The sequence below is a fragment of the Denticeps clupeoides genome, chromosome 13 (assembly GCF_900700375.1).
Source record: "Denticeps clupeoides chromosome 13, fDenClu1.1, whole genome shotgun sequence".
Taxonomy (NCBI): domain Eukaryota; kingdom Metazoa; phylum Chordata; class Actinopteri; order Clupeiformes; family Denticipitidae; genus Denticeps; species Denticeps clupeoides.
The window spans coordinates 5796183-5816800 of NC_041719.1; the positions used below are offsets into that span (position 1 = coordinate 5796183).

At 44.4% G+C, this 20618-nt stretch overlaps 1 protein-coding gene across 6 annotated transcripts in view; it reads left to right on the forward strand.

Moving 5' to 3' along the window:
• The window catches only part of kirrel3b (kirre like nephrin family adhesion molecule 3b), a 145584-nt gene that overhangs the window by 86797 nt on the left and 38169 nt on the right, over positions 1 to 20618 (forward strand). For all 6 annotated transcript variants that reach the window (XM_029001654.1, XM_029001657.1, XM_029001655.1 and 3 more), the window contains exons 2-3: positions 5143 to 5292; positions 11232 to 11381. In XM_029001654.1, the coding sequence (XP_028857487.1) occupies positions 5143 to 5292; positions 11232 to 11381 (300 nt within the window). The remainder of the gene's footprint in view (positions 1 to 5142; positions 5293 to 11231; positions 11382 to 20618) is intronic.

Consider the following 20618-nt stretch of genomic DNA (forward strand, 5'->3'; position numbering starts at 1 on the left):
GGAAACTCAAGTGGATTGGAAACTCGGCTGTAATGGTAATTTCCGCGTAGATCTGTGGAATGCTGGGAGATTGCAGGCCATCACGCTGCAGTTAGGGCAAGATGAAAATAGGGCGAAAGAGTGTGCGGTGCTTCCGACGCTGAATGGTAAACAAATTACTTGAATGGCAATGAAAACACAGCGAATGGCATTCTCAGCACCTCATTTCCACCAACAATTCCATATATTTCTGCATCCCTTCCTGCTTTGCACCTGTTGTGCTTAAAATTAATGTTTCAGCGTAGCAGCCAGGCCAAGCAGGCACTGTACAATACTCACTTCAGCGGCAAAAAATTCTAATTCTCCACTCTAGAGCTTCTCTCATGTTTTGTAACGGGTCCCAGGTCCTGCTATCTACTGTCAAGGTTGAATTACGATTCATTTACAGGTTTCGCAATGTCTGATTTACACTGATGAGTACAGGGCAACGTCTTCTGCTGTGCGCAGTTTGTCTGGTGGAGTGGGTGGAGAGTGGACACTCTGGCTTTGAGGAGGGTGAAAATGAGATTACGGCCCTTGCTTTCCTGGTGATAAACAAGATTTAGCCCATGGAGAATGTTCACTGATATTATAATGTCAATACCTGCATACTGATCATTAACTTCCCACCCAGCCCTTTCTTTTTGGTATGCAATGACCTCTATAATCCAGAAGACATATTTTAATGATGTTTTGGAATGAATGAGTTATCTAACTAAGCCAACTTCCTAATTCAAATTATTTAATCCCATTACACTGGTGCAGATAGCATCTGTAGGCATTGTAGGAACACACTCAAATGAATGTTAGCGAACTTGCCATATAGACTTAAACCCAAGACCATTTAGGCTTCTGTTTCCTATGCAGTGCAATGTTTGCTTTGCATCGTTTAAAAAGATTAGATGAAAAATCCACCCATGCCAGTACAAGTCAAAAGTCAATTTGCATTATCCTTGAACGTGGCAGAAATAAGGTTCTGCTGCCTCGCTAATATGACAAGGAGCGGGCTGAAGAAAGATTAGGCATCTCAGGGAGGTAAGAAGCAGACGTGTGAGGCTTATTCTCCTTTCTTTGTGCCCGCCCCCTACCCCTGCCGGCCCCAGCTCCAAATGTATGCACTGTAAAAGTTCATTAGACTGAACAATTCCCCATCAATTATGCAAACAAGTACAGCATTGCTGCACAGAGGAACGTGTGTTTTGTGGTAATTGCTTAATTACCTGTCTGTCCCTGTCACCATGGGCTTGGGTTCGGGTGGAAAAATCCCTCCCAGATGACAGGGCGCAAAATCTCTGGTGATTAGGTGTCTAAGTGGAGCACTTTTAATGTCATCACACAGACATCCACCTCCACCTACATCAGTCTCCATTTTGTGTGTGTGTGTGTGTGTGTGTGTGTGTGTAGCAGTGTCCTTCATTCGCCTCCATAAAAGGAACCTGCAGGACTATAGTACATCCTAAGTTTTCCATTAGCTCACCACGACTGCAGTTGTTCTCTCCTTCTCCTCGCCTCTGCTTCCTCAATCACCTCTTACTATGGGCTCGATGAAGGGGCGGTGGAGGAATCTGTTGTCTTCACTTCGCTGAGCTCCACGCTTGACTGCGTATGCAGCTGGACCAGGCAGGAGGAGAAGGAGGAGGTAAAGCGGGGGTCTCCGCCAAGGCCGACCCACCAGGTGCTGAAGCGGAACGCCGGCAGATGTGACCAGAGAGCTTCGTGCGGAGGAGACGGGCGAGCCCATCCTGCACGGCGGCGCGACGAGTGCCCCTCGACCTCGATTCACTCGAGTCCCTCCTCTAGTGACCTACATATGTGTCCGGCGCCAGGACGTGTGTTTTTCTGCTCAGGTGACCTCCTCTGGTGGTACCTGTACTCCATATTTCTAAGTGGGCTACTTCTGTGTCCACTCAACCATAGGGGTCAGCAAACTGAGGTCCCAAAGGAGACCTGTGTGGTAGTAATAAGAGAGATTTTCTTACATCCAAAGCTTCTGCCTCATTTATGTACTAGGCATGGAGACGAGTAAGTGTCACAATGGCTGGACAAGGACGCATACGTCACGAGACAGGGGTTTTAATACATGATCACATGACAGGGGAAACATCACCAAACAACGACCCGACGGCGAACAGACATGAACAGGGCAGCTTTATACAATCAGGAAACATAATAACACAAGACAAACATGAAACTCCAACCCCTTCCGAACCAGATCCTGACAATAAGGTATTCTGAATACATATTTTGTATTTTTTTTAATACCCAAGAAAAAAAATGCAACATGGTTTATATTTGAAAGTAATTCATATTTCTCAAATTTGCTGTCATCCTTTGTGTTACACAGGAAGAAAAGAGTGTTGTTTGTATAAACCACCAACAAAACAGCTTAATAATACAGCAGTGTAGTGTTGCCAGACCTATGATTGTTTTAACTCCAAAATTCACACAAAACAATGCTAAAACTGCCGAATAGCTTTTAAAATCTGCCGACTAAATACTTGAACACAAATAAATAAGAAACGATTTCTTCCATACCTATTATAAAGTCGTCCATACCTAGTCTAAAGACTAAGTGAACTGAATAATCTTAACTGGTTATAACTTAACATTAAGCTATATATAACCATGCATAATGTATGCTCTATAAATGCATGCTCTGTATATTCTGACAAAGGCTAATTTAATATTCGAAAATACAATTGATACAGCTATAAATACTTTCATCATTTTGTACTAAATACTAGTAATATTGCTGCCTCAATAACTTCAGATACAAATCCAAACTGTGGTATCGCTGCACACCTCTGCTAACTACTTGTTCATCGGCCTGCGTGTCACTGAAATTTCACATCTCAAAGTAAGAAACAATGAAATGAATGAAAGTGGAAATCAATTTGAATAATAAAAAGATGCCCTCCGCTGTTCCACCCGTCACTCTCGAGCATCACATTAATGGTGTCGTGTCAAAAACTGAGAAACCCACTGACAGCATTTCAAAACAAGCACAAAAACAACCAGATTCGTCATCCAAGAGGAAACTTTCTGATGTCTGCACATTTGAGATAAGAATATTGACATTCATGAACAGCAGTGGCCTTCCTGCTACTGTTTATTTATTAATAACTTGTCTTTTTTGTTATTCTAATTAGCTGTTAGTTTTAATCAAAATAATTATCCTAAGCTGTGCAGTAATAATTACGAGGGGGCTAAAGATCTGACACTGGGGGAGGCAAGGCGGCGGCAAGCTCAGAGAAAAATCATTGTAATCTGTCTGATTTGTGACCATGACAGGAGGGGTCTGACAAGGTGGGGACTGGGGATATAAGCAGCGGTTATAGAGTTGGGGGAGAAAGGGGGAAGAACGGGGTATGGAGGCCGAAGTCTCCGACATTAAATCGATTGCGTCCCAGGTTGGAGTGGGTGATAATACCACCCCTGTCTGCCAGCGGTACGTGGGGGTGAAATGGAGACCCCGGTGCTGTGTTGTTTTGACACATGCCAGAAGAAGCCCCGGCCTGCCTCCTCTCCCCGATCGCACGAGCTGACTGGCGCTGCACATGCGGCCGAGATAAACTCCTCAGCACTCAGGCCCGAGCATGGGCTGTCGGGATAAAATTGTGAGGGCTGGCAGAAAAAAGAGAGAGAGAGAGAGAGAGAGAGAGAGAAATACACATGCTTCAACACTCACAAAAGAAAGCGTGCAGGAGAGCCTGTCGGCCGGCGAAGATGAAGAGACCAATATATGTCTGCGGACACTTTTCGGAACGCGGATTTAATAAAGGCGGTGGCAGGCGCCCGGCGAGGGGTTTTCTGCCGGAGAGAATTTGTATAAATCAGTCCACGGACTTTGTGTTTACGTCTTAACAAGCCATCCATCACCTTCCACAGAAAATGTGACAAAAGTATGACTAATGTATTTACTAATGTAATTCTTTCCATGGATTCAGCTCACTGCATTGTATTCCTACCACCTGTTATCACTCCTTCTTTCCTTTTTTGATTTCCCAGTTTTTATTATTTTTAGTAATTTTGCCAAAGCCTCAAGTAAACTTAGCATTTAATCCGTTTTGGAATAATGCTGTAACATAAAATCCAGATGCACTGAAACTATAGTCCAATCTACCTTTGTTGATCAAACAGAAAACCAAGTTTTATTGTTTATTGCAACTGTTTTCAGCTGTACTACGGTTATAGTGAAGGGTTTTCTAATAATCAATTAATCTTCCTCTCTACATGTATGCATAAAACCCATTCATTCTCATTTACATTTGCGGACATTAATGATGACATTTCTAAATAAACGGTACTGTATTTTTCAATGGATTGAAAGATAATTGTACAATTCAGAATAACACTGTCCACTGTGGTGCTTTTCTGTGTATAAGCTGTAGAAAAAAAATGATCAAAGTAAAGGCGAGACTTGCCTCTTCACACACAAACACACAGACACACATCCCAGGACACATTGGTTGTTTTCTTAAAAATAATCCATGGCAGTTTCTCTGGGAAAAGGGGCCTGAAAAACTGACTTGCAGCAAAATCTCTTCTTCAGAGGGTGGCACAAAAGCTCAAGAGCAATGCCTGACCAGACTGTATTTTTTTCTCCCTCTCTCTACACTCACTCCTTTCACTTGACTTTTCTTTCCTTACTTTTATATTCTTCCAACAAGGCTTTCCAATTACCCCTCTGGCCTTTTTGCTGAAGTAGGGCTTGTTTACGTTGACGTGATGTGGTCTCACCAGGACACACGTTTCCTAAAAAGCTCACTACGCTCCAGCCGCCCTTCCTCCATCCCACTACACATCCCTCCCCCATCTCTCAGGTTCAGGGGAGTGCTCATGTAGGGAACGTGTTAACGAGAGTGCCGGAGACGTGGTGTTGGCAGATGTATCAGTGCAGCCGTAAGAGCTTCTCCAAAAGGACAAAATTAGGCTGATGAACTCCTCACGCAGAGTGTTCTGCGAGCATGTGTCCTACTGTACAAGGTGCCATGAAGGAGACGAGATGGTTTCTGAAGGCTAAATGGCACTTAGGGGAACGGATGCGCAGGAGATGAAAGCCTCCTGTCTGCAGATATCATGAGCACTTTTTCTGATGGCCCTTTTCTTTCTCCCTTCTTTCAGGGGTGGGGGCCATGTTCTCCCAGGAGCCCCAGGACCTGGTGGTTGTGGCGGGCCAGCCCGTCACACTGCCATGCTCTATACCTGGCTACATCGGAGTTGTGCTGTGGATCAAAGATGGCCTGGCCCTCGGCGTGGGACGAGACCTGTCAGGTAGGAGAGCTCTGGAGATGTTTCTCAAACATTCCCAAAATGTAGGGATAAGTCACAACATCACTATGAAACAAACAAAGACTAACCTTAAATTGCTGTAGATAATATAGATAAAGGGTAAACCATAATTGTAGGCTACCCACGGTACCACATTTCTCAGGCGCCCTTATCCAGAGTGTCTTACAATCAGTAGTTACAGGGACAGTCCCCCCCTGGAGACACTCAGGGACATGATGGTAATAAGTGGGGTTTGAACCTGGGACTTTGTGACCTTCTGGTTCATAGGCGAGTGTGTTACTAGGCTACTACACCCCTTTTGTATCATTGCTTAATTAACTCCAGTTAGGGAGTGAGGTGGAGAGAAGTGGTTACATCAGCATTCAGTGTAAGAACAACAACCATCATGAAGATTTTTTTTTAATGTTTTGAGCTTGACTGCAGCCAGCTAGCAGTCATCAGGCCACCGTGTTTCCATCCCATAATGCATACATCTCTCATATTTCCTTGTTTTCAAAAGATGTTAAGAGGATGCCAGATGTTACACAGACACAGCCATAGAATACATTTTAATTTCTGCAAAAAACCCAAATGTGTTTTACCTATCGGCTTAGCCTTCAGAGAGCAGTTTCAGAGGGAGAGAGAAAAAACGGACCTCCTCCATTTCCAAATCAGCAATCATAAAGGGCAAACTCTAATTTGGGGCAAGACAAAACAATATTTTTTTTAAGGAAAAAAATGATCAAAATAAATATGGCTCAGCACAAGTGCGTTTGGATTGTTAATGGTACTCTGCTAATTTAAACGTGCCACTTGTGCAATTATCTTAATAGTTTAATTTGAAGAAACACTCACTGCATTGTCATGTCAGTGGCTTACACTCCCTCTTGTCCTTATAAAGTGGTCCCTCAACTGCACCTAATCCATATTAATGCTGCGGCAAACAAACCTATTATCGTGGCTGCCAAATAAACCCAGTTAAAACAATAAAGGGTCGTAGTTTGGGCAATTGACGGCATGCTAAAATGCACTTTGTTACTGTAAACCTGGGACTATCTTATTTTGCGGAAAAATTATAGCCTCACCGAAGGCTCAATGGATTGCTTTAATTCCCTCGCCCCGCCGGCCGCACCCCTCCATTGTTTCTCCGAAAGTGCTCTTCATGCAGGGCCATGACACAGGCCCCAGCAGAGGCCCTTAAAACCTGGCCCTCTCACGATCCACGCCATTAAATATGTATTACATCAGAGACCTCTGGTCTCGTCGCCCCTGACCTTCAGTGGCGGTTCTTGCACGCTGCTTTGTCACTGATAGCACCCTTTAATTAAATCTCCATGGGAAAACCGTGTTCCATTACATCCCCTCCGTTCTCTAACCTTCGCTTATCAGGCCCCCGAGATACTGGTGTTGGCTGTAAACGCCGGTGATGAAAGGCCTGGCGTTCGAGCTGAGGACGAGCCGCACGAGTTTAGGGTACGAGGTTGCAGTGCATTTACAATGTACTTGGTCTCGTATGGGGACGGGGTAACTGAAAGTGAACACGTAATGGCGCGTCAGCGTCGGTTTAATGGTCTCGGACAAGGGCTTGGGGCTGACCCGCTCCCCGTTTCACCACCGGGCCCGAGCCGCTTCGCCATTTATGAGGATCAGTGGCGAGCGAAGGTGCAGACGACTGTGACGAATTCTAATGAAGTACCCTGGCTTTTTTTTTTTTTTTTTTTTTTAGCCGCTCTGTGGTGTTTGTGCTTCAAGAACAGCTTCAGGAATGGGTAAGAGCTAGGCTCGGAGAAGAATGACACTTAACTAAATAAAATGTCGCACAGCTGCTCTTTTTATCGCCGTTGCCTGCGTCGACAAGTAATACAGTTGGCCATAAAGAGTGATGTCTTATCTATTGCTACGTGCACGAGCGAGACAGCTGTGGACATAAAAGAGAGCGGCAACGTATATTGCGAAGCATATTTCAATGCGAGTCTACCCTGCAATTCATAGTCGAAGCTACGCCAGCAGTTCCGTACTTTGTTCGACAGAGCGATGATTAAAACAAGAGAAATCTTTTGCAATTCACCACAGTGTGTCGGCAGACAAAGAGTCCTGATTCCAATCGGCCCTTCACATAGTGATTCACGCCCCCCTCTGCCTCTTGTTTTGCTCTTACATTTCTAATTAAAGAGGGAGAGGAGAGGGCTCAAGGCAGTACCCAGAACACAAATGAAGAGCATGAATATGCACTGTCTGCACCAATGTTGTGAGACTGTGTAACAGGGAGAAGACCAACAGCCTGCCATCTCCCAGATGGATGCTCAGTATATTTTATCGGTGAATAACGATCCAAGAAATGAAAGTTAAATGGAAAATAAGCCAGAAGGATGAGCAATGCTATCAGTGAACTTTGTTCTGTCCTGGATGATGCATTCGTCCAAGTACCCAAAACTCTCCCCCTTACAGGAGCTTTTCAGCTCCGAGCAACAGCATATGGCTTTGGAACATGGCGGAGGCCATATGGGTTGTTTCGAAACCTTCAAACTTCTGATGCGTCCGCACTCTTAATTCGACCGGTCCATGGCCCATCGCCATCCTGTCTCCTTTTCAAGCATCAGCGGGACACTCTTGTTCTTTCACACAGCCATTACTGTCCCATTCGCAGCCATTTCTCCTAACATTGATCCACTGTAAAGACCAATCCATTCCACCCCTGATGGATTCATTACTCTTAATGGGGCTATTTTACATTGTTTGCTTTCGGTGACATGAGATGTCTTTGCGATTCATTGAGATCGATGGGGGTATTATTTAATTCCTGCCTGTATTCCAACGCACGCTACACTCTCCGCATGCTATCATACTGTAGGAAACGGGGTTAAGCATTTTTGCGTAGGTTAATGCTCTGAATTCGTACACATACAGAATAAAACAAATTGCTATGCTTCAACCTTATGAAGGGGGGTTATCCAAGGTTCATGCATACATTTATCACACATGAATGCTGAAAAGGCATCTCTACAGCCTGCTGAGGTCAAGCTGTCTCTTTGCGTGCTAACTAGAGGGCCAAACCTTATGACGTATGAGATTGCATTTTTGAGTTGCGTATGAGCAAGCGAGTAACCTTGAGTTGACTTGGCAATAACAAATCTGTGCATAAATTAACCTGTTCAGGGCCCTTGGTGTCAGGTAAGCAATCGGGTAAATACAGTTAGAGCTTTCTATTCATTAATTTTGTGGCAGCAATATAAATAACGCTATTGAATATTGCATCAATGCTCATTAGTGTTACTTACTCAAGGCTACTCGGTGTGACCAGCCTTCACTTCCTGTGACCTTTCAGTCTCTTTGTTTTCCAAAGCAATTCTGAGTCTACATGATTCAATGCCCTGTAAAAAATCCTTGGAGTGTTTAATATCATTTCCGTGTGTTCTCTCTGTTTGTTTTCATACCAGTGTTAACCTGCATAGCTAGATTAAAAGCTGCATGTGGGAAGGAGAAATATTAAGTGTTATAATCAGCTGTAACTCTTCCCTCAATGGGAAAATGAGGGGCTCTTCATGGTCTATTAAAAGTGAATGGGATCCAGTGAAGCAATGGATAATAATTGGCATTTTGTAGCATAGTGGTTTCAATGGCCAGACTCAAGGACTTAAAAACCATTATGTCCCCAGCCCCGGCTCTTTTTGCCTTTTTTTCAGCTCTCTCGTAATGCTATGTGATAAAACATGGTGCTCTTTCAACCCTCGTTTTAAAGCATTAGTGAATTCACTCCCAGAAATATACTGCAGGCCCTAGAACAGACCAAAAGAGAAATGGGCTCTCAGGGCCATTCTGACATTATAGTACTTTACGTAAAACCAAATAGGTTCAAAATTCAGTTTTTGGTTAAACAGTTTCAATAAAAAACAGAATATTTCACACTTAATTTTTTTTTTTAATCTGAGCAGAACTTTTTAATAGCCTAAAAGTCCATGCTGATGCCCGGGGTGAGGGAAACCACTGGCATTAACGGAACCACTTCTCAATATGTCACGGTTATGTTAAGAGGGAATTCTCCAGAGCGAACATGACTCACATTTATAGATCCGGCAAAAATCAATATCTTACACCAGACACTTACTGGCTGAAGCCCAAATGCAGGGTCAGTCAACATATTAAGTGGTGGGAAGTGTAGATGCGCCACTTGTGAAACCTAGTGTCTTAAACTGTAGACAAACAGGGGTTTGGCCGATGCAATGGCATGTTTACGTTAAAGCTGAATCTTTTACTAGGAAATTTTTATTAAATCACTTTGCGTGTGTGTGTGTGCATCTTCTGCGTTTGAATGGACCCCTGGAATTGGAAAATGGCTTAGCGTTTTTTAGAAGGATTACCGAAAAAGCCAATTTCATTTCTGTTCACATATCTCTGATAATTAGGGAGAACTGAAGCCGTGTGAGAACTGCCGGACTCGTTTGTATTGAGAGGCTGTGAAATCAAAGATGACCTCTTCTCATCGTATTTCCCCCCTCCAACAGGAACGTGATCTCCTTATGCAAATTTAGCTAATAGATATCTGAAGTGCACTAGTTTGCCACCTTCAGCCATACTGTTAAGTAGACTCTTGTCTGCATAGAACTGCCTCACTCTGCCTGCACTATTAAACCATAAATCTTGCCACACGCCTGTGCCATCTTTTTATGTGGCAGTAAAACACGGACATGCCCAAGCAACGTACAGAAACTTCTCTTTCCTTTTCCTCTTCAAATTCATATTTAAAGGTAATGGGATTTCACTGTCGAAAGCACTCATGTCTGACTTGGTGTTAACACGAGCTCTATGTATGTTTAAATGACCATGTGGATGGCTGCCACACTCAATTACATCCGGATTTTGCATATGGCAACTGTTACGAAAAGCCTATAAAGCTAACGATTTTGTCCTAGAAACCCAGTTTTTTTGTCATTGATGCGACTCAACGATGATCACGGTCATGTGACAAGGTTGCTGGTGTACTGGCCTTGTTGCATCAGCTGTACTTTAGACATTGAAAGAAAAATACTTTTTTACATTTAATGTTGTCATGCAACTTGATGTCTTTCTTTCTGGAAAATGGTAAAATATTTCATGAATTTTCTAAAGGAGTAAAAGAAATTAAACATGCTTGATCTGTGCAAAACATTCGTCCCTGTCTGCAGTGTGAATGTGGTGATTAAAGGCTGGTGTGCAATTCATCAGGCGCAGCCATTCAGAGCTCTGCGATGAGCAGACGGGGGTCATCAGAAGCATTTCACCATTCAGCCACTTGGCTTCAGACAGGTGTCTGGACATCTGATGTGAGAGAGGGGCAAGCCAAGGCCGCTGCCTGTCTCCACACGTCCTGCAAATACTGCGGTGTTGCTGGGGTTACAGAACGGTTGAGAGGCAGCAGATGTTTGTCGCTAGCTACTGAGTATACAGAATCTGTTTGCCACCATTGAGACTAGAAGAGTTGCAAACATGGGCCAACGTGCTATTTTAGTTCATTCAAAACATTCTTTAATGACAGTCGGCATGCGCATATGTTAACTCAGATGCATATCACTTTAAATTGCATGGCAAACTAAGCAGAGTGATATCTATAATTGCTGATATAATCAATTACACATACAATGCCTCTCAGCCAATTGCAATGCATGGTCGACACTCACAATGGTATAAGATATTTGCTATAGGCTATTGCTTGCATAATGATATAGTTGGCTGTTCTAAATTTAAATGGCCCTAGGTAATTACATAGTGGTTCAATGTAATAAAATGTGCTGAGGTACTGAAATAATAATAATTTTAAAAAATCAAAGCTGCAAGCTCTCTGATAAAATTCCACCCCCCTCAAGTGGGCTCCTCTTTCCATATATTATTAGAAGAAAAAAAAAAAACTAACTTGAGGCTAGAGACTAAAGTGGTGTTCAGGCCCGTGTTTTTTTTTTCCGCTACAGGCTACCCTCGCTACACCGTGATCGGAGACCACACGTCAGGAGAGCACCATCTCCGTATACAGCGCGTGGAGCTGATGGACGACGCTGTGTTTGAATGCCAGGCCATCACGGCTGCCTTGCGCTCTCGACCTGCCCACCTCACCGTCCTGGGTGAGTGATGACCGCACCCACATCCTACCAATGGGAACATAATACGTTACGTTATTACTGTTATGGCTCTCCATGTGGCAATATATTGTGTAAGTTAGGGAAATATGGATGCATTATTGGGAGGAGTATTAAGTCATGATTAGAAGTCATTGGTAAGACTTTCCGTTCAGGGAAGAAACAAATTTATTGCTGACCAACCATGGCAATCCCATAAGTCTTCAGTTTTAATTTCCTGCCGCCAACCTCGACATCTTCGTTATTAAACCGGAGAGGTCACTGAATCTTAATTAAACTTTATTGGGTTATTATTCAGCAATGCTGTTTCTGCGCTATTGGCCGGTCGGTGTAGATATTGGTAATCTCCCACCTGCTAGCTTTTATCCATCCTCCTCATGCCCACCTTCACCGTTATCCGTGCCCTCAGCGACGGTGGTCGGTGTAGGCGGTGCAGGAGGAGGGTGCCACGAGTGGCTGATCCACTTTATTGATCTTCTCTAATGAAAAGTGAGACTAATGATCTATGGGGGAGGAGGCGGTTCGGGGGGAAGAGAGGGGGCGGGCGAGAGAGAGGGAAGATAAATTGCGGCTCAGCATCTCTCACTCCGCCGCGCCTTCTGCAAATGGGTAGGAATGAATAAGGAGGGCCCCCGCGGGAGCCTATACTTTCCTCGTCCGATCCCCTCTGGGACTTTTATTCACTTCTTAATCCTGGAGATCGTGACCACCCCATCCCTCGGCACGGGACGACCACGATTAGAAGGAAAGAGGAAGTAATGAATTTGCAGCCACACTCTGTCTTTGAATTTGACCGGATAAACCAGTAAATCATGGTAATGGCTCTGCCCAGGGGGTCCAACAACTATTGTTGCCTAGTGCAATTAACCACCGTCCTGTTAAAGGCCTACCATCTGTAGAGCACCAGTTACAATTTGGCCCCTATGCTATTAATCTGCTGCGGCATTGTACTCGCAGGATTGGTGGGTTCAGTCTTCCTTTCGGCAGAGCGGAGGGAAATCTCCTTGTCCTGCCGAGCGTCTTTTTGCAAGCTAGTCGGATTGTGACAAACAGCAGAGATAGTTGCATCGCGGGCACATTTCTCACGACACAAGCTAAATGTATTCAAGCTCTGTGTCACGGCAAACTCCTGGCTGTCCTTTATGTGCCTCTGATGACAGCGCATGCCGAACAACTTTCGTGACAGGGGTGGGAGCGTGGCAGGCTCTCCTGTATCTCTCACCTGTCAGCCGGTGAAATCCCTGAGCCTGGCATCTCTTCGCAGCCCGAAAAGCCTCCTCCACATGCATCCACCCCTCTGCCAGCGTTAGGGACCGCTACTTTCCTCACCGACTTTCATGTCCCCTCGTGCACTTCCTCCTGCGTTCCTGTTCCTCATATGGCTTTGAAAGGTTGTGCAAAGGAGGCGTTTATGGAAGGGACATTTACAATACATTTCTAATAAATTGAGAGTCTGTGCTCAGTAACTTCTTTCGATGTACCGGCAGTGGTGCACTGCATGAAAGGTAAAGGAATTTTGTGCAGCAGGTCAGATGGCACTTTGTAGATTAGCCTTCCACAAACCAACCACAGCAAACTAGCAAGCCAGCCTTCGGATCCAAATTTCAGAAAGCCCAGTCTAAAATACTGCCCTGTGCTCTTAAAATGTTGCCGTATAACTTTCAGGAACCTGCAGATCTGTGGACCTGCATTGGCTTTCATTTAAACCAAATGTCTGAATATCTCTGGGGGTTAGGCCCATCGCGCTTGGCTTCTAATTATGCTGCCGGAGAAGCGGCATAAGACGACCCGTTCGGTACACAGAGTTAAACACATCTCTTTTTGCAGCATAATCTTTGCACTTCCAACTGTATTGTAGCAGTGGCAGAGACCCCTGGAGGACTGGTTGTTGAATTACACATGATATTTATATATTCATGAGCGAGCAAGAGAGGTTACAGACTCTCCGAAACCCGAGAGGCTAATTATATATATATCCTCCAGCGAGGTGGCGTACCTGCGCGCAGTTATCTCCACACTCCTTGGTCAAGGACTTCACACACTGCCTTCATCTTAATCTCGCAAGGCACAATGCTACCCTCATAGGTCAAGTTGAAGCATTTGGCCCTCGGTACCATTTACTCTGCATGTAAAGATTGTGACGTGTTTAACATTCCTGACATTCAGAGAGCATCTGTGCTCCTACCCTTTCCTACCTTTCAACTATGAAACATAATTTTCTTCTCCTCCTCTTCAGTGTTTAGCTTGTTAATGTGCTTCTGTTCCTTCCTCTGATTGCTGGTTTTGAGGCTCTCTGAGATGAAAGACAACATTAAAGAGATGCAAAGCAATGTCGTACAGTGGTAATGCATTCACAAGTACTCTCTTGTCATTTAAGTTCAGAAATTGCCCATTAGTACGTATTTACTTTTTGCACAGATGAACTCACTGGAGTTATGTTAAAAAGGGCCATGTCCCGAATCCACAATCCTTTTTCCAATTTGCCATCGAGGAAGTCATTAGTGAGATCCGCACTGGTGCAGCTCCTACCACAACACCTGTCAGTCTTTCTGCGTTGCTTCCGAATTCACTGCAATTTAGGCTTCAGTTGAAGAATGATTGATGCTTTTCATTGTGTGCCATTGTTAACACGTACTGCTCCCGAGTCGCCCATATAATGGCTTTAATGCAGTCAGCTGCATAAAATGTGTAAAATGCTTCATGGCACCTTTTTTATGTTTGAAATTGGAAGTGTGTTAAAGTCTGCAGATTTGTATTGCTTTTTAAGAACGACCTTTTTATGTTTTGCTCAAAAGATGGAAGAGACTAGGGAATGGATAATGCAGTTTTCATGACAAAGCAGATATCTCAACCCACTTTTAAAAAAGAACTCAGATCAGTTTTTTTATATAAGCAATTACAAACTATACATTAATATTCACCAGATGCTGTCCACGCTGACTCTGTGCCCATAAGTTTACACAGATGGGATTTAGAGCACAGGGCCCTCTGACGCGTTACCGTACAGCCAGCACACACACACAGCTGTGTTGGGAGAGGCATGGTCTCGCTTTGCACAGGTGTTGTGCCGCTTCCAAATAATCCTAATGAAGTGATTTAGTTCAGACAAATTAAACACAGACATAGCGAGATGTGCATGGGAAGTGCTGCAGAGAGAGGCAGCTATTGTGCAAAATAAATACAAACCAGGGCTGCTCATTGGTTCCAAACATATTATAAATGGAAAGTGATACTAAGGATGTGTGCAGGATGAACACATGGCAATGTAATGATCTGTCATCGTCACTAGGGGCTGGTACTTTCTGCGACTTATTCTGTTTCTCTTTGTTGTCATTGCTTTGACATTCTTTGCTACCTAGTTTTGTTGGAAATGCTATGACTGATGGAGATGCTTAAGTACCACATAACCAATATTATTCTGGGTCGCCTGTACTGTTAACCAGATGTCAGTCAACAGTCTCATTACACACATCATTTCTCATTTAAAAAAACTTTATTTTTTATGTTAGACTCTTGCAGAAGGTGTCTTAAATTGCATGTCTGTGTAGATTTGGTGTTAATGATCACCACAGATTGTCTCATTGTTATAAAAGTAACGGCTTTCACAAAATAGTTATCTTCAGAGTACTGAAAAAGTTCTCCAATAGAATTCCATTTAAATAAAATGGCCTACGGTGTCCTCCTTAAGAACCATTCATACCCTTTTCCACATGGCCAGAAGGGGTTGACACAGCTTATGGAAGTTAACATACATTTTGCATACGTTAGAGTCTATATTAGCTTGTTAACAACAGAGAGCAGTTTTTTCTTGTTTGTCTGTTTAAGAAACCAGTTTTGACACATCGTTTCTCCTTTAACACTGTTCCTTTTATACAACTCTGTGTGGACCTCCCCGCATCTGTGCCTATCCACAGAGTACGATTCTCATTGTACTCCATCCTGCTTCATCTTCTTCCCCCCAAGCTCAGACAGTCTACTACTGGGGAAAGGCAATCTGGCTGGCCATCACTCATGCATGCTGCCATTGAAAAAGAAAAAGGAAAGAAGCTCTCCTTTTCCAGAGCGGAGGAGGTGCAAAGGAGGGTGGCGGGGGCTGCTGGCTGTGGTCCTGCCAACAGGTGGAGTTCTGACGGGGCTTGAAGGACGACCTTGATTTGGGCCAGTGAGCTACATGTTTCCTCATTCTGCCTTCTGTTGTCGTGGAGGAGGAGTGGCACCAGTAGGGTAGTTCTGGTGCTGTAGTGGTGGTCCATCTGTTGCTGCCCATGGTAGTGGTGCACACCGGTGGTAGGTGTCTAGACACATCAGCCCAAGCCAGAGCTTCTGCCCTGCTGAAAACTAAGGCCTACATGAAAATGTTTTTCTTTAAAAAGGGAACATTTCTCTCCGATTTGGCCTTGTGTCCACACGGAAATGGTGGAAACACAGAAACATACAACAATGGCAGATAGCACATTTGTGGTTGTGCTGCAGAAGCTACAAACAAACAGCGCAACTTACAGGTGTGACAGATAATCTAACACCCGTTTTAGAGGAAAGCCCAGTTACTTTTACCAGCCTCCCCTCCGCGACCACTGTGCCCAGTTGCAGCCACCGTAAACAGAGCAGGGCACTTTCCCCTCACAATTACCGGCCCATTAGGACTTACCGGACGGGCCCATAAAGCCTCATTGCTTCTCGGCTGTTGCGCGGTGGGCAGCGGTTATTCCGGAGTTAAAGTTTATTTGGACGTAACAGGCTGACGACAGGCCACATAGCTCACATTGTCGCTGGGTTAATTACAAATCCATTTGCCTTCATTTAAATTATAGATTGCTTTGATAATGTAATAAAAGTAAATGACCTCACAGGCAGCTTGCGCTCGATGCTGCCTTCGCTCACGCTCAACAACCCCCCCCCACTCTACCCGGCTCCACCGGCACGCAGATTGCAGGCAAAGTAGGAAATCCAGGATTTGATGGAGCTCAGACATGAAACAAGCACGCCTTATCTTTTACAGCGAGTGATTTCTACAATCCCATTAAACCCTCGTGTCTCCTCGCACAACTCCTGTGCGATTCCTTATCTGAGATGATATAAGCTAATGAAACACATATCAGACAGAGCAGCCCGAAGCCCATGATCATTTCTTGGTGGCGGTGGCTCTGAGCAAGAGATGCAATTAACTGGTGAACCTTCATCAAACCGGAAAATACGGAAGATACACAAAACCTGCTGAGCCTCGGCACGGTGCAGGCATATTGAAACGGAAGCCGGAATTCTTCTAGAAAATAATGTGGATTAAAGGGCAAAATTGAACTTATGTTTTCACCATGACTGACTCGCTCATGACCGTTTCCCAAAGGCCGGACACATGCAGGGTGAAAATAAAAATCCGTCGATGCATCCTCATAAGGAAATGCCGGTGAAAGAATTTGCTCTGAGTTGGTCAGTCGGTAATTAAAATCGCACAATCAATCCAACGGCACTGACCGGCTCGTGAGAAATCTATCGAGCGGACGCGGCACCGCGCTAATTTGAAACCATTATGGGCTGCCGCGTTTGCGAACAGGCCTGTAATGATGATGGCTAGCGCGGCTAAAGGCCTGGCACTTTGTGCCGCTGTCAGTCGCCCAGAGAGCCAGAGCGATGGCTCCGGAAAAGAGACGGCTGACAGGGCCTTTGCCGGGGAAGCCTGAAATAACCGACCCCCCCTCCGCTTAATGATCACCACCAAGCTCGGAGACCGGAGAGAGGGACGTCAGGGCTGTGAGCCACAGTGTGTCGACCGCGGTGTCTGTCAGAATTGGCACGCAGGTCTGCCAGTCCTCCTGTATTACCCTACAAGCGGTAATACCGGCCTACAGTTTTCAGAGTCTGTAGTTCCCCCCCCGGGTGACAGCGGTTGTGGCATCGGCGACTGCAGGAAAAAAAATAACTAAATAAATACATTTTATATATATATATATAAATATATTCAACTGCAATAACATGTGTGACAGCTGGCCATTATTTTAACCAGTGGTGTACAGTTCAGGTACTTCCACTGTATTCCCTTGCTCCGTCTGTCTGTCCCTTCCTGCTCGGGAGAGGCTTTTGAGCATTCCTGCCATTGCTCTCAAAGACACAAGATCCCAGGTGTGACAGATGGAAAATGCGCTGCCTGTGTCGATCCGTAACAAATGACACAATACTTATTATTTGAGCGTGTAGGTGCCACCCAGACAAGTTTCAGGGAAAATTAAAACCGGATTTCACAGCCAACCTCTCTTCTATCATACAATATGTTTGGCAAAGCAGGGTGCAGAGTTGAATCCGTCATGCTCATCTTACAAACACCCCGTTTTTTTTTTGTTTTTTTTCTTACGAAATCATAATGCGTGCTGATTTAATGAGGACCCGCTCATCGAGGATACATCCTGAAAGCGCGGCAACGATGCCAAGCACCGTCACTTATGCTGATCTGGTGTGTTGTATCTCCGCGGTACGTGGGCTTCGGTGAGACAAACCTTATGGCCGCTGCAGATGCCTCAGACAAACGTGGAACATGCTCTCGGAGACCATCGCAGGCGTGGTGAGAACCCGTGACAGAATGTTTCCTTTGATGAAGGGTTGCTTCAGATAACGCCCCAAATTGGTCTCCCATAGAGAACCAGCATGATTTCCCACCTTCTGGTGCTGTCTTTGCTATATATACTGTAGTGCCCGAAATATAACTGACAAGTGCATTTCCATTGTGCCACAAAGTGTAATTCACAATCCATTTAGCCATTGTTCAAAATGCATGTCTGCTCCATCGTGTCTTGCATGACCCTGTCAGATGGGACAGATGGTTGACTGAAAATATTATTCTATTCAAAATGCGTTTTGGCAATTCAGCACTGTTAATTAATGTTTCAAAAGCCTCTGAATGAACGGACACGAAGGGCCAATCAAATTGAGATTTTCCCACTGATTAAATAAAACAGATCGCCCTGCTATCTGTGAAACCCACCTAGTCTACCCATTCCATTTATTGCAAGAAGAGGAGGAACTGAAAGACTCAAATTTATGAGCCAATCGAGGGCAAACAATAGAAGCACATTGTCTGCACCTTATCTACACAATTACAGCTCGCAAAAAGCGAGAATTGTCGCCTTATTCAATGCTGTGTAACCTGCATGGCCATGCATAAGTCAGGAGCACTTGCGAGGGAATGGATGGGAGGTTTAAGGAAGCGTAGAGGCTACTGCTCCAAAGGGAGAGGAAAAATCCGCCTGTGACACATCCAACAGAATTTGGATCTAAAATGAGTAGAGAAATGTGTTTGAAATGTGTTTGGGTACAAGGTTGATTTGAGAGATGAAACATTTCAATCCTGATGGGAGTGCTGTCTTCCAGGATGCAGATCCTCCGGTCCACCGGACACAAGGACACGATTTCTGAATGGTTTATTAATATTAAGATGAACGAGGAAGAAAGCTACTCTGCTGGTTCAGTGTGCTGAACGCCTGAGAAACGGTTAGGAATTTATTCTAGCGGTTCACAATTCAGTGTCCTGCATCCAATGTTTTTTACTTTATTCACGTTATGCTTAAAGGTTTTTGAAGTAGGAAGTAAGAACAGGATCTAACAAAAGAGCAAAGCTAACAGGGCGGCGCCCCTAGTGGCTGTGACAGATCATTCTATAGTGGCATGTATATATCCCACTACTACTCACAATGGTTTGGGAAATTTAGATTTGCACATCAAATATGTCATTTTCAGTCCCATTCTTTAGTGATAATCAGCGTCAAAATGTGTTATAAGTGTACTATCTGTTATGAATGAACAGACAACATTTATGTACATTACAGGCCTTCTCATTCAATGTGTTTTCTTTATTTTCATGACCATTTACATTGGTACATTCTGACTGAAGGCATCAAAACTATGAACGAACACATGTGGAGTTATGTAACTGAAAACATGTTTTATATTCTAGTTTCTTTGCTCTGATTACTGCTTTGCACACTCTTGGCATTCTCTCGATGAGCTTCAAGAGGTCGTCACCTGAAATGCTTTTCCAACAGTCTTGAAGGAGTTCCCAGAGGTGTTTAGCACTTGTTGGCCCCTTTGCCTTCACTCTGCGGTCCAGCTCACCCCAAACCATCTCGATTGGGTTCAGGTCCGGTGACTGTGGAGGCCAGGTCTCAACATGTAAATGGTCATGAAAATAAAGAAAACATATTAAATGAGAAGGTGTGTCCAAACTTTAGGCCTGTACTGTAGTTTCAGTATGAATTTAAGGAGTATTGTTTTTGACAGTAGTTTAAAAGCAACCCACTTTCCTGTTGGACTTATTCTGAGGGTCCAGTCTTGTCTGAAACACGTTTTCAAAATCCTGTCAAATTCGTGGCATATGACATAGATGATAGGTGGTACAACCAATCAGACACATCCAAGAAGCTATTTTTATACCCAACACACTCCTTCCATCCACTTAAACAAATGGCCCCGGACTGTCCAGGGACTGTCAGAGAATCCACAAAGTGCCATCAGTAGCTTTCATAAAAGTGAGTTTTGGGAGACGTGTCAATCCGCTGTGAGTGTGGAAAAAAGTGTCAGTCCACACTGGCAGCTGTACAGGGAGTTGCTTTTTGCCCGCATTTTTTTGGGTTATCTGTACCCCACAAAATAGTGCATGTTTGCCAAAGGCAGTTTTGATAGACAAATAGGAATAATTACTAACTGCTTAATTGACTTCTTAATATGGAAAGAATTAAAATGTTTGCCTTGTGTTTTACTGCTTTTTAAATTTTCAAGAGAAGTTGGCATTTTTTTTTTCATCTGCCTCAGTTCTTCGGTCCTGCTGCTCCTCATACCCCCCTGTCATCACGCAATTTCTTCCTGCTCTCTACCTCTCTCATATGCATACGACGCCACCAGCTGCTCTCTGTCTTTGATTTTCATCTTGCCCCAGATCTGCCCCGTAATGAGCACGGGAGCCAATCAATAATTCACTGGAGTTTGAATAAAACCCAGGATGATTAGTGCCGGTGTGAAAGGCGAGTGTAATCAGGGCCATTCATGAGCCCGAGCTCTACTGCTCTTAACCGCTTCTCACTCTGTCTCTGACTGCAGAGAAGATTGCCTTTCCGCCCTGTCACTCTCCGGCGCGCTTTATCCGTCCCTCACACGTCACAATCGCTCACTCGCCGACACACACAAACACACACACACACGCACACGCAACTTATCCTTCTCTTTTCGACTTCCTGCATG